This window comes from Phascolarctos cinereus, unplaced genomic scaffold (assembly GCF_003287225.1).
Source record: "Phascolarctos cinereus isolate Bilbo 61053 unplaced genomic scaffold, phaCin_HiC Scaffold_1;HRSCAF=81, whole genome shotgun sequence".
In the NCBI taxonomy this organism is placed as follows: domain Eukaryota; kingdom Metazoa; phylum Chordata; class Mammalia; order Diprotodontia; family Phascolarctidae; genus Phascolarctos; species Phascolarctos cinereus.
This window is the reverse complement of record NW_027555514.1, coordinates 111,295,340-111,310,607: the sequence shown is the minus strand read 5'-3', so window position 1 is coordinate 111,310,607 and position 15,268 is coordinate 111,295,340. Positions and strand designations below refer to the sequence as shown.

At 40.8% G+C, this 15,268-nt stretch overlaps 1 protein-coding gene across 1 annotated transcript in view; it reads right to left on the bottom strand.

Annotated features, from left to right (window-relative positions):
* Positions 1-10,325: 10,325 nt before the first annotated feature.
* CHCHD3 (coiled-coil-helix-coiled-coil-helix domain containing 3) overlaps positions 10,326-15,268 on the bottom strand; it is a 356,984-nt gene continuing 352,041 nt past the window's right edge. Inside the window, exon 8 of the mRNA XM_021002286.2 lies at positions 10,326-11,077. Coding sequence (XP_020857945.1) covers positions 11,054-11,077 — 24 coding nt within the window. The 3' untranslated portion in view covers positions 10,326-11,053. The remainder of the gene's footprint in view (positions 11,078-15,268) is intronic.

Genomic DNA, 15,268 nt, shown 5'->3' with positions numbered 1-15,268 from the left:
CAGATGGATATTAAAGAAAGCAAGGGAATTGAAAGGCCATCAACATAGATGTGGCAGTCACTAAAAATGACAGAAAAAGATGGGATAAAAGGGAAGACCACTACAATTACTGAGGGTGAGAGGGTCATAGATGGAGAACTGAAAGGGCCCTCAGAGGCCAACTAGTCCAACTCTCCTCCTTTTCCAGATGAGAAAAGCTCAAGGAGGCTATGACTTGCCCAAGGTCACACAGGCAGTGTCAGAGATGGGAGGTGGTTAATAGATAACAGTTCACAGGATAGGAAAAGGGTGCTCTAAAAAGACAGCCTTAACTTTAGAGAAGTGTTTTCTGGATGACAGACAATGGGGTCTAGGTTTGGCAGAGATGAAATCCTAAGAGATGCAATAATTTAGAGAGAGAACAGGAGAGAGTGAGCAGTGAGAGCTGTTGACCCCAAAGGTGATTGATGAACAGATAGGAATCCTGCCAGTCACCCTCGTAAAGAAAGAAGAGCGATTATATTTTAAAAAACAAACTACAAGGATGTCAGATGCCTCCCGGGCATCATCATAACTTAACGGTCATTCACTCCTCCCTCACCATGTCTAGCCAGTAACATAGGTCTGAGTGCCCTGATCAATGCTATTGCCACTGAAGGAGGATGCTTCTGCCTTTAGCCACTTTTTTCTGGACTAAGTCTGGGGCCTGGGTGCTCTCAGGAGGAGTTGGGGCTCTTACTGTAGGATTACGTTGAACACCTAGCGGGGCTGGTGTTGTGGTTCAAAGAACACAAAGGGCCAGAAAACTGACTAAAGGATTGGATGGCTGCTGATGGAGCACCCTCTCCCTCGCTGCTGAAGCAGCACACTTGTCTGCTCTCGCAGCTTTGCCCAGCAGGCTTGACACAAAATGAAAATGAGGTGTCATCTTGATCTGTTATGATATGTTCAATGGTTTCCTGGTCATGCTTTTGGGACCCAAGTGCACATGAGCCTAGGGAAATGCCAGGCAGAAGGAAAATTTTGCAGGCCACCATCTTCCACCCCCTCTACCCGCCCCCCCCCCCCCCCCCCCCCCCCCCCGTTCTGGCCAGAATGTAGCCTCAGGCCATAAAATAGAGACAGTGTTTTCCCCTTTGCCTCCCAGACTGCACAGACATCAAATAAAAAACAGCTGCCCTCCATGGTCCCACCCTCTGCCCCTCTTTTATATATTCCACAAAGGAAGAGAGAGTCAGGGTGTCCTCCTACTTGGGGTGCTCGAGGGCACAGATAGAAATGATGCAGTGGTACTGCTTTAGACTGGTAAGCAGGAAGATGGGACAGAAAAGCATGCTGCTACTGCTACTGGCCATCCCTGGCTGGGGGCACCTCCTGCCCACACTCTGACAGTGCATTGTGCAGACTGGATGGAATTCAGCTGAGTACTGGAAGCAAAGAAACCAACAGAGCTGAGAGGGGCCCCAGGTGACCCTGGGAACTGACTCCCTCGGTTTCTCATTTGCATATTAAAGCTATTATGTAAATGTATTCATTTACTTGGAAGGCAGGGTTATATTCAAAGCAGGCTATCCTTTCCACAAGGTGAAGGCGACCAGCACCAGGCATTGCTCCTCCAAAAGAGAAGGTATCGAGGGGGAGCAGTGGAGGTGAGGCAAGTCAAGTCTTTCTGCATGGGAAACTCTTTGAAGTCTAGGGAGGCCTTGCCTAATCAAATTTGCTTCAAAAGATCATAAAGGTTTGAAACACTTCATTAAGTTGAAACATGGCTGTTTTCTACTTCGACTCAACTTAGTTTGAGGGAGTTTCAGAGACCAGACTTTCTCTTAAAGACACAATTTCAATTTGTTTCTTTCTCCCTCAATTAAGTAGTACAGAGTACATTGAGGATCAATATGAAAGGGCTTAAGATCAATACTGGGAAAGTTTGGGGATACCTCCCCCATTCTTCCCCACCAAGTAATTAAAATAAGGACTAGAGGACCTCTATGTTCCCTTCTGATTGCATCAGTCTATATTTTAAGGACCACGCCCAGGACGCAGAGATTGGAGGCACTAGGTGGTGACAAAACAAAGTAAAACCAAAAAGTTTCATCATTTTAATTGGCATATTGGCTCGGAGGTTGGAGGATGGGTTGATGGCCTCTCCATTTCTCACAGTCTTAGGACTCAGTGATTTGGGGCTTCATATGTGAGTGGAATTGAGTCAATGATGCTGTGTAGTGAGGGATCCTAGCACAGGATTCCAGTGAGAATCTTGCTAACTGAGGCAATAACTCAGGATCTCTGGATCCAGAAAGAAGTCCCCCCGCTTCTCTCTTTAATATGGTCGTTGTCAAATGGAATTCTCCCTCGTTTTCAGAGGGGGTGCTACAAAGTGCAACTGGGCTCTCCTCAGTAATGCTAGCCAGATAATTCTAACCCCTGAACTTCATTAGCTGCAAGGAAGTGATTTCTCATTTTAAAGGTATTTCATTTCACAAGTGAACTTACAGTTAGCATTACTGTTTTACCCCTTTCCCTAGGTCAAAAATAGATTAGGAAGGATGGTAAGTATATTACTTTTTCCACAATACAGTCTGTCTTTGAAAAGAAAAAGAATTGGAGGAATGAAAAAGAAGGCAAGATGCTCAAAGTTTGGTTTTACTTCTGGTAATTTCAGTAAATAACAGAAACTGGAAAGGAAAAATAGCTAACAGGGTAACTATTGTACATCTATGTGTGTTTTGATAATCTTACAGTTTGTGGACTGTTAGTCTTTTTTTCCCACTTGCCTCCCTCCCTCCCCAAGGGAAGGGAGATGGTAATTCAAATCCATCCAGTTCTGTACACCTATACAGAATATTTGATGGCAGGGGAAAGAAATTAAGTTCTAACAAAGTTTTAGAAGTGATCTGTGACAATGCAGAAATTTGTTTTGTTTGATGAGGCATATTTGTAACAAGGGTTTTCTTTTTTCTTTCTCTAATGATAGGAAATGGGCAAACAAAATAGATTTCTTATTTGGGAAAATTAAAAAAAAAACTTATACCCTGTGGGGCCAAGAAAAAAAAGTTTATATGTGTGTGTGTATTCTCTTCTCGTCTAATTTTTCATATCAAAGTATGAAAGTGCATTTGGGCTCTCAAAGATTATGTGAGCAAAGCACAAGCTCTGAGAGGCTCTTACAAAGCAAGGAAGGGTCTGGGTACCACCCCAGGGACAGTGTGGCCCGAGTTCCAGTTTAGTTACCAACAGAAGGTTGGCCACCAGATAACGATTTTCCTCCATTCCTCACAAAGACCATCGTATGTGTGAGGGAGGGGAGGGAGAATGTACAATTCTGGGGTTGGAGAGAGTATTCCAAAATCCGAGGTCCTCAACTAGAGTCGACCAATCAAATCAGTCAATGAACACTTATTAAATACCTACTATGTGCCAGGAACAGTGCTAAGAACTGGGGTTACAAAATGAGGCAAGACACTCTCTGTCCTCAAGGAGCTTACAATCCAATAGGGGAGACAACATACAAACAAATGTGTGTGTACATGTGTGTATAATAATTCACAGAGGCACTAGAGTTAAGAGGAGTTGAGAAAGGCTTCCTGTAAAAGATGGGATTTTAGTTGGGACTTAAAGGGAGCCAGGGAAGTCAGGAGGTGGAATTGCGGAGGGAAAGCATTTCAGAGATGGGGGACAACCAGTGAAAAGGGCCAGTATCAGGAGATGGAATGTCATGTTTGAGGAAAAGACTGGAGGCCAGTATCACTGGATCAGAGTACATGGCAGGGAGTAAGGCATAAGAAGATTGGAGGCAAAAGGAGGGCAGATTATGAAAGGCTGTGAATGCCAAATAGTGTGGTTTGTATTTGATCCTAGAGGTGATAGAGCTAGCCACTGGAGTCTATAGAGTAGTCAGACCTGCACTGTAGGAAAATCACTTTGGTGGCTGAATGGAGGATGGCTTGGAACGGGAGAGAGACTTGAGGCAGGCAGACTCTCTAGCAGGCTATTGCAGTAATCAAGGCATGAGGTGACATGGGCCTGCACCAGAGTGGTGGCAGTGTCAAAGCACAGAAGGGGACATATTTGAGAGATGTTGAAGAGGTGGAACTGACAAGTCTTTATAACAGCTTGGATATGGCAGGTAAGAGACAGTGAGGAATCCAGGATGACTCCTTGGTTGTGAGCCTGAGGGGTAGGGAGGATGGTGTTACCCTTAATAGTAATAGGCAAGATAGGAGAAGGGGAGGGTTTGGGAGGAAAGACAATGAGTTTTGTTTTGGACATGTTTAGTTTAAGATGTCTACTGGAGGCAGAGATATGAAACTGAAGGTCAGCAAAGAGGTTGGAGCAGGATAGGTAGATTTGAAAATAATCTGCTGGTTGCTGATGAGATCTCCAAATGAAATTGTATAGAGGGAGAACAGGAGGACCCAGGACAGAACCTGAGGGTCACCTACCATTAGAGGGCACAATCTGGATAAGGATTCAGCAATGGAGGTTGAGGAGAGTTTAAATAGGCAGAGAGAGGAGGTATCCCCAAAACCTAGAGAGGAGAGCATCAAGGAAGAAAGGATAACCAACAGTGTCAAAGGCTATAGAAAGGTTAAGGAGAATGGAGATTGAGAAAAGGCCACTGGATTTGGCACCTTAAAAAATGAATGGCAATTTTGGAGACAGCAGTTTCAGTGGAATGGTAAGGTCAGAAGTTGACACTGACTTACCTAAATTATGAGTATCACCTAGCTCCTAGCATAGTGCTCTGCATATAGTAAGAGAGTTAAGAAGAGAGTGAGGAGAGAAACTGGAGGCACCATTTGTAAATGACCTTTTTAAGGAATTTAGGTACAAAGGGCAATAGAGATATAGGATGATAGTAGGGATGGAAAGATCAGGTAAGGATTTTTTGAGGACGGGGGAAACACAGGCATGTTTGTGGGCAGTAGGGAACGAGCCAGTAGACAAGGAGAGATGGGAAAAATAATAGAGTGGGAATGACAGAGGGGGCAATCTATTGAAGGAGATAGGATGGAATGGCATCGCTTGAATAGGAAGAGGGGTTAGCCTTGGTAAGAACTAAGGCCTCTTCCACCATGTGAAACAGGGATGAAGGAAGAGAGTGGCAGAAGGCATATGAATGAGATGGGGAAGAGGAGAGAACAGGGAGTTCATGGCAAATAGCCTCAATTTCTTCTCATTTGAGAGGGTGGAAGGAGAGGAAACCATGGGCGATTTGATAAGGGATGAAAAGGTTTGGAAAAGCCACTTGGAGATTGGCTACAGTTGATAAGGGATGTATAAGTATGGATGCCTAGAAGCCACGAGGGCCCAGTTGAGATTGTGTAACATAAATTTGTATTGGACCCAGTGGGAACTTGTGTGATTTTCTCCGCCTCATTCAGCAGCATGTGTATAGGAGTGAAGGCAGTAAGTAATGACAGTCATTCAATGATGAAACTCAGCAGGGAATAATCAATGATATAAGGGTGTTAGGAATTCAAGAGGGGAAGACAGTATGGAATTGAATTGGTTCACCAAGGGGTCAAGATGGTCAAGAGAAGAGAGTGGCTAGCGTATAGGAGATGGCCAGGAAGAAAATAAAAGGATCAAAAGATTGGAGGTCATGATGCAGATGAAGAGTAGGGTTTTGTAAGGGAAAGCAAAGGGAGGGGTGAAAAGCCAATACTTTATGGTTGGATAAAGGGATTTTGAATTGAAAATTGAAATCACATAGGAGGCCTTATTCACTACTTTTCTTCCCTCTGAAGGGTGGAGATTAGGGAAGAAAAGGATGCAGTGAGACATAGGAGGCTGAACTTGAATAGTAGGAGAAAGAAGTCCTGTTCTCCCTCAAACTTTAGCAGGAGATGGATATGGATACAGAAGCATAATAAAGCAGAAAACACACACACACACGCATACATATTTATTTATATAGACTCTCCTAGTGGTTTAGAACATGATTGAAATACACAAACCAGGCTAGTGCTCTAAGGCCACATCTTTACAGGATTCTTTAGGACAGTGGTGAGAAATATGTGTGTGTCTGTGTGTATAAGTATATGTATGTATGTATGTATGTATGTATGTATGTATGTATGTATGTATGTATGTATGTATGTATTCTTTGCCCACAGAGGGAAGAAAAATCAACTAAAAAAGTTTATTGTTTTAAGATAATCCACTTCTTTTAAATTACGAAGAAATATTAAGACAGATTTAGGAATTTAGGGTTACTAATAAGAACACTGGGGCACCGTGGCATAGTGGAGAGAGCACTGGCTCTAGGGTCAGAGGACCTGGGCTCCAATCTTGCCTCTGTGTGACCTTAGGCAAATAATTTAATATTTCTGGATTTCTCTTTCATCATCTGTAAATGGGGGGCGGGGAAATGAGTGGATTATGTGGTCTCTCATTCATTTTTCAGCTCTAAGTCTACGAATAATTTTTTTTAAAGGCTAATTAAAGTGTTGGATTAGGTGGAAGAGACAGAAGAGAGAAAGAGAGAAAAATGATAAAGGTAAAAGAGATAGTCATATCAAGAGAGAAAGAAACAGGTAGACAAATAAATGTTAGCACAAAATAAAAAATAAAAAGGGCCTTTTAAAAAAGGCTACTTGGGGGTCAAGTGGAAGATCAAGGGACAGGACCGCTGTTCAGAGTAGAGGGGAAGACAGCTGAGAAATGGTAGTACTACTCCTATTTTCATTGTTTTCTTTATCAAGGAAAATAACTTTTATACTAGAAATGATGGAACATCATGGCTAACAATGGAACTGAAATACAAAATTAGTGAGAGGATGAGGAAGCACTTAGTTGCTCTCAATGGAACCAAGTCATTTGGCCTGGAAAACTATATACTATGGTATGGAGAGAATTTGTTTATTCAATTGCTAGCGATGTTTGAGGAACTGAGGAATACCTTCCAGTCTAGATGACGACTAGATGAGATGAGTGCCATGGGTGTCAAATACGTTAGTATGGCAATGTATATGCAGATTAGAAAGACAGGAAGGTGCTTGGTTGTGGGGAACTTTACATGTCACATAAAGCTTATATTTGATCCTGAAAATACTGGGAAAGATTACAATTTATTAAGGAAGAGCAGGGAGGTAACATGATCATACCTGTGCTTTGGGAAAATCACTTCAACATTTTAATCAATGGTGTGACCAAACATATAGAGATCACCTTTTATGTGGCTCAGACAGCTGAACTGGCTAGCTAATAAACTGGATGATAGAATCAAAACCCAGGAAGAACTGGGCAGGCTGAAAAATAATAGACTAAAACTAACAAGATGGAATTTAATAGGGAATGTAAAGTCATGTACAGGGTGAGCTGTAACTAGAAAGCAGTTCATCTGAAAAAAAGAATTGGATTGTTTTTTCTATGAACTACAAGCTCCAATCCTTGTTTTAAAGCTCAACTCAGAAGAAACCTTTCCTGATTCTCACGATCAGTAATTATGTACCCTCTTTGGACTTAACATTGTATCTCACTTATTTACACACAATGCATAACTCTGCATTATAATTACATGTGACATATCCACTACCAGACCACAGGCCCCATGAAAGCAGGGACATTGCCTTATCTAAACTATGAATATCACCTAACTCCTAGCGTAGTGCTTTGCATACAGCAATTGCTTAATTGTTAATTTCAGTCTGCATTATGATGCAGTTAATTAAATTGCATTAATGAAAACAAAGCATTGGGGAACAGGGGTGATAGTCCCACTGAACTCTGCTCTGGTCAGATTCTCTGCTATATCTGCAGTATTGTGTCCATCCACTGCTGGGAGCCACATTTTACAAGGATAATGAGACTGGAAACAGACCGTTTGAGGACTGGTTGAAGGAACTAGGTATGTCTAACTCAGAGAAGAAAAAACTGGGAATATCTGAAAAACTATGCTGTGGAAGTGAGATTAGATGTCTTTAGCCCATATTCAGAGCACAGACGTTGGGTAAGTTGGCAGAAATTACAGGGAAACAAATTTTTGGTTCATTATACAAATAAAAAATTCTCCAATACTCAGAGCAATCTGAGAACAGAATGGGCTGCCTAGAATTCTTTAAGCAGAGACTGGGTGGTTCTGGACAGTATTTGTACTTCAGTAGGGGTTCCATCTAAGGGTACATTTCTAAGATATGCCAAGGAGTGGGCCTAGCAATAGAAACTCATTAGCTATCATATCCTTTTGTTTACTTGGAGTGTGGGCATCCACTAAGTTATTATTGCCCTTTAAAGGCGAAATTAGCCATTCACACCTCTAATCCTTAAACTTTCATTTAGTTTAACAATGAAAGCCTCCTCAAATGGGAAATTATTCTCCAATTTGCATATCAAAACAGCATAAGAACTTGGATGATATTATGTTGAGGGCCAGAGATTCCTGTTCCTTTGGTACTATGGAACTTCAGAGCATTTAACCTATTCCCCAGATCTAGTAAAGAACTTGAAACTGTTGTCAAAGACATCTAAAGATGAGTTAAATAACCCGACTTCCACCAAATCTAGGAAACAGGTTGAAAGGGTTTGGATGAAGACTGAATTCTAGTGGTTCAGATCCCTTACTACCACTGGTTTGTCTGGTCTAGTCAAGGTTCTCTTCCATAATTTAACCCCAATTTGTCTAGTGTGATCATACCTGTACAAGTTTGAAGATGATACTCATTCTTCTTGGCTCAATGGGCTAAACTGTTGCCTACTGTCCTCTGTCTCACTCCAGAGAAACAGTAACTGATTTGAAAGTATATGAAATTGATCCTCATATAAATCATTATATTCGTCCTAAGATCTAAAAGGAACCTAAAAGAAGCCCTGAAACAAAGGCTGGGAAAGGCCTCACAAAGGTGAAAAACAACACATTATCTCACTCTACACTATAAAAATGCTGGCAGGAGCGATCTATCCCTTTCCCCTGCCACCCGTCATATTTGTCAGTGTGGTGATTAATAAACTGGCAATGAGAGTGTGCTGCTTTGACAGATGACTCTTCCATTTTCGGAGAATTAACCAGCTTTAAATGTCTGCTTCTCCAGTGCTGTATTTCTCTGCCAGCTACAAGACTGGCAGACTGGGATGTGCCAAGTTCTTGGCTCTCAATTACAAAACAAAACACTATAGAAGAGAATTTGTGAGTTAGCTGATTTGTAAACACTACAGCAAGTCACCGTGTAAACATTTTGCTTTTGTGTACCTATTATTTCTCCCAGGCAGTTACCTGGATCCCACTCTGATGGTGCCAAAATTTGCTGCTCCTCAAGTTACCAATGGTTCCTTCACACTTAAAAGAACACAGCCTGCTTCAGCACCACTTTTTTTTAACCTTCAATTAAACTGTAATCACAAAGCATCCTGATAATTATGGTAGGAGAGTCACCAGTAGCACTCAGAATACAAATCAGAACTGCAGGTGTGTTCACAAGTGTACAGTAGGACGCAGTTCAAATGGAGCCAATTAGGAAATTAAAGTGGATAAGTGGCCAAAAATTCCATTTATATGGACCGCCTGAAATTTTCCCATAACTAGAGAAAGGCCATCTTCTTCCTCCAAATAAAAAGGCAAATGGGCAATATCACGGTCCTTTCTGAAACTGAGAACCACTTGATAATTGACTGAAACCCAGACAACTAGGTCACAAAAGCAGAATTCTACCCAAGCAGTTATGACAAGGTTAAAGAAATCTTATTCCTCAACTGTTACTTGCTACAATTTTCATAAAACGTGGGTTTGGTAAGTGTCTCAAAAGGTTAAGTCCATTTCTTGGCTCCAGTTGGGGAGAAGGGCTTCTCCCAAGAGGATAAGTTTCCCTGATGATTTAGGATCTTACTGAATTTTACCTGAGGGGCATGAAAAGTTCATAATAAGGCTTTGTAAAGTACATTAATTATGGATGGAAAGATAACACATAAAACGCAAATTAACAAATAATATATCTTCAATACTCTGAAAGAACAGTGACTTCATTAGTGTGAGTATTGTCTTGACTGCTGCAGACCATAATTTCCTTTAGTAGGCAGAAGGTTTCAAGAGATATTGTAGCTTTAAAAAAAAAAAAAAGAAACCAAAAGCAGTACCTGGTAGGTAACCATATGGCTATAAGCTTCTGCAAACTTCGCCAGACTAGACCAGATGGCAGACACACCTGAAGCCCTCTCCACCTTGATAGGACGTGCCAGAGCTAGTTCTCTGTTGGCACAGCCTTCAAGAATCCATAGTCACTGCCACACTGTGATGAGGCATTAGAATAGGATTTCAGTGAAGGAATCAGTAGTAACAATGCAATAATTTTCTAAGTATGAACACTACCTGAGAACAGGAAGATGCCAGGCCACAGGCTACAATGCCAGTCTTCTTCATAAAATATATTTATTATTGATACTGAGTGAGGCATGGTTGTCAGTATTCATGGTAAAGGAAATGATATATATGTATGTGTGTGCATGTGTCTGTATATGTATATGTGTATGTGTATGTGTATATATATATACACATACACATATACACATACACACAAACACACATACATACACACACTTCAAAAGATGCTTTTACATTGATAAGAAGGCCATATTTTACCTATAATCATAGACATTATTCCAGCAAAAGAAAGACATTTTTTTCCTTTTCTTAGTTACATGATCACCATAATAAATTAGAAACAAAAATCTCTCTCATATCAAAGGACAAAAGAAAAAAGACAAAATCAGCATTCTAGGAAGCTCAGACAATTTAGTTCCCTGGGGGTAGCTCTCATTCACAGGGCTTTTCCTCCTTCCCCACTCTCTTAGATACTGCCCTCCCTCTCACCTTGTACTTCCTCTTCTCCTGACCTACCCACAAAACATTTTATTTCAGCCTCGAGCTTTTACAGGTCACATTTCTGATGTAATGAGATATCGGTCTTGGCTTTTCAAGTGTCTGCTGATTGACTTGTGATGTTTGTTGCTGCTGAATTGGCTCTCCCAGCTCTTCTCCTTAGCAGTCTGCCCTTTAAATAGGTTTTGTATTGTTGGGGGAAAAAATGCTCCACTGCTGGAATTAAAGTTGATAGGCTTTTGCTTGCTTTGGAAGTCAGCTTTATCCTCCCTTTTCAAGCATGCTCTGCAGAGAAATCAAAAGAAAAGTTTTAACACCAGGAAGAAAAAAAGTAACAGCAACAATTTCATGCCACGTTATCAGCTTTCTTAATGCTCACTTCCAAATATATAAGGGATAAGACACGGGGCTTTCCTGGTTCAGAGAAGCATCATAACATTCTGGAGCAAAGACATCCCTCCCAGTTCCGAATCTGATTGTGTAATCTGATCCTTAAAACTCAAGGGGGCTGCAGGATGATGGAGGACCCCTGGGTTATGTGGTACAAACCACTCCCAGAAATTGTAGCTTGCCACTGGAAGAGTAGGGGCTAAGATGCTCAGTAATGGTTTAATGAACTCAATATCATGATGCATACCCATCCCAGGAGTGACTCCTTAAGTGACTTCCCCATTTAGTTAAGGAAATAACAAATATAAGGAAGTATTTCTTGAGGATCAGGCAGAAAAAAATACAGAAGAGTGTAGTAGTATAGCTTCAGTAGAATGTAAGCTCCTTGAGGGCAGGGACTGTCTTGTGTTTGTCTTTCTATAACTAGCACTTAGCACAAAGGCTCTTCATTCATCAAGTATTTATTGAGTACTAACTGCTGTGGAATATATAAAAGTAACAGATGAGTAAGTACCAAAAATAAACTGCATCGGTAGTATATATGACAGCTGATGCTATGGAATTTGGCAGTTTTTTTTCTAGAAGGGAATATTGTAAAACATAAAAGAGAATAGGGACAATAACTGACTCTTGAAGGAAGCTGACAGCTAGCACTCAGGAAGAAGAAAAAGATCTAGTGAAGGCAGTAGAAAGAAGAAACTTCTGAGGAGTGGAGAAGTACCAAGATTATATAATGACATGGAAACCAACAGAGGAGAGATTGTTATAAATGCTATGATTATATATTTTCCGGATTCTTTGGTTACAGAAAACCAAAAAGGTAAGGAGATAAGAGCAGGTATCCAAAATGGGAAGAGCAGACACTGATTTAGTCAAACTGGAGGCTGGCTGTAGAGGTCCTGTGGAGAAGGGAAATTTCATAATAATGTTAGAATAGGTATTTCTTTAAGATATTGGGCCATCACAGGTGATATGCCTTACGGGAAAAGAACTTCTCATCTCTTTGGGAAGTGTGCTTTATATAAATTTAAAGACACAATAACCTCACTAATGGCAACAAAAGAGAATCCAGCACAATGCAGAACCATCCTGGGACTTCTCTTCAGGATATTTAATTCCTAAAGAGCTGAAATTACCTCCTTATAAACAATCCCATGATATGGATCCTGACAACAACACTGCAATGAGGACCCAATGCATATGTGTTATTTGTTGTAGTAAGGCCTTTATCAACTGAGGTCAGGAATGCACATTGGTAGCTTCCCTTAACCCCTTTGTCAAACGCTACATTCTGCTGCTATGCAGCAATGGTACCTGGTTTTAAATTTTGCAAAAGAATCTGCCTTTACTGCGATGAAAATAAAGCACCAGGCTGAAGTTGTTTTCAACCACCCAATCTTCCCCTGGACCCCTAACGAATCACAACCAAATCTAGGTATCTTCTTCCCCTCCTTTCCCTGCCAGGTGCAAGGAACATTCCCTTGGAAAACTGAGCAAGGCTGGATGGTTTGACAACCAGGAGCGGAATGCTTATTAAGCAGGCCACACTTAGTGGTGTTTGCTCATACACATGCAATACATGAATACATGTGAAGACTAGAAAACAAAGTCAGGGAAACAGACTGTTTAATAATCTCTTTAACTCCACTCACATAATACTCTAATGCATGTATTACAATTCTAATCTCCCAAGACACAGCAGCAGCTAAGCTGTATCAAACTTTGCTCCTTAAAAACAAAAAGGACAGGAAAGCTTCAGGGCTAGTTTATCAACAGGTTCTCGAACTGAGCTCATCTGCCACCTTTTGGTGGCAGAAGCAGGACAAAGCTGTCTTTTTTACTGTCAAAGACACAGACAATAAAATGTCAGGTTGAATTAAAGGACACAAATTACTTCGTAAAAATGTTCTGTAGTATTAATATTAAAACCATACAATAAAAAACCTTCTGCAACACTGCCACAAAAACTTTAGGCTTTCGATATTTCTCAAGGCTGACTAAGGCTATTTTCACAATGAGCTTACCTTTAGAGTCTTCGTACCACCACTGCACAGTTTCAGCAAGTAGCTGCTGTTGCACTGAATTTTAACACTGCATAAATTTAACACCACATAAATTAACATAGGAAATTCCCCAAAGAATGAGTGAAAAACTTTGCAAGTTATAAAAAATTGCTTCCGTCATTTAGGGAACTGCTAACACTTAATCTTAATGTGGGGAAAGAAATTCCTTGCAAGTGCTCATCATTTGGCCTCCAGAAATTCCCTTTCTAAACAGCTGGAGGAATCACCCAATACCAAAAAGAGACGAGTCTGGGCTTCATACTATTCCCCATTCCTTCTCACTCTCCTTATCTGACTCCTCCCCCCTCCCCTCTCCTGTGGAAAGACTGGTAGTTCTGATTGTAAGACAAGAACAGTGCCCCTGGAGACAGAAAATTGTGTGTCATTTCCCTTTATTAAAATGATCTGAACAGTTTCTCTCAAATATTTCTGCTACGTAATAATCTATTCTACTGATTTTTGAATTACAGCTTTCTCAGTTGGGTTAAATCACTGCACTGTCAGTTGCCTGGCTGTCTCAATCTATTTAAAAGAAATTATAGCAACGTTTTGTTGCCAAATCACCATCAAGGGGAAAGTGAAGTTGTTGCTTTTTTTGGGGGGGGGGTTTGCTTTTTGGTGATGTTGCTAGCTTTCCTCTAAGATGAGGCCTTAAATAGCATCTTTTCTCCCCCCCCCACACCTCATGAAAGTTCTTAGTCTCTATAGTGCTCTGTGTTTTAAAGAAGAGAGAAGAAAAAAGAGACGGAGATTAGAGCCACAGTAAGAAATAGGAAGAGTACAGAAGACAGAATGAGAACATTATAAGGGAGATAGGAAGAAAAAGCAATCAATAAAGTCTATTTATGAAAAGCATGAGTGCTTGGCTTTGGCGCAAAATACTGCTCCTTACTACTGAAAATCTGATTAGTTAACTTATTTTGTTTTCAATATCAGTCCCACTCCCCCCAGCAACTAGTGTTCTTTGTTCTTCCTGCTTGGGTTAATTTTTTCATGCCAGGATGCTGTGCTCCCATTTTATGACTCTAGCTAATGCTGCAGGTCTCAAAGGACATTTAGCACCCTCTGCTCCCCTACGTTCACTGCTTACAGTTTGCCACAATATTAGGTAAAACACTGTAACATTTCACACTTGTGGCTTCTGAAGGATGAGCCCTGGGTAGCAACATTCATCATGCAGAATAAAAATGTATTTCAATGGCGATACTTTCTCTAATCAATCAGTCAGCAATGGAGAGAACAGTTATAAGATAAGTATTCTCAGGAAGTGGTTTCTGAAAAAGTTTCCTGGAGATGGTGGGTGGGGTTAAATTGGCAAATTCAAAATTTTGAATTTGACCTAATTTTAAAAGTTCAAGACAGACACTCATTGAGATTAAGTACAGGTGAGCAATTAACAAATTCTACTAGATGATGATAAAGAAGTCTTATTATAAATATAATTTAAAAACATGGTCAAAAAATTCAACCTCCTCAATAATGAATTAACATACAGTGTGAAGGCATATACTATGGCTCTGCTATCTAGGTATATACTGACTCCTGTCCAAGTTTATTTATGGTGTCCTCACACACCCCTTGTCCCCTTCCACTAGTGATCTCTCTCCTCTTACCCTCAGTGTATTCCATATTTGTTTGCAGCTGCTGTAAACTAATCCCATACTATTAAGGTAAATATTAATATTTCAATGACATATGACCTCATTGATGTTAGTAATCCTTCCATCAATGCAGATTCAAACCTCAAAGGCTCTATGCCATCAAAGTAGGCTCTGGTGACTTCTACCATGTTGAAAAGGCTGAGTAGGGTCCCAGGATAGCATGAGCCTTCAGGGGAAATGACAGCACAGCTACCAGTATAGAGGCTCATCACCACTAGGCACTGAGGAACCCATGAATCAACCTCCTGATAATTAAGCTATTGTGTTAGCAGAAGAGTGTTGGGTATATGATACTTGGGAGAGGCATTTGCATTTTATAAGGGAGGTTGTAAATCAGTTTAGATCCCCTTAGACTGCTACTC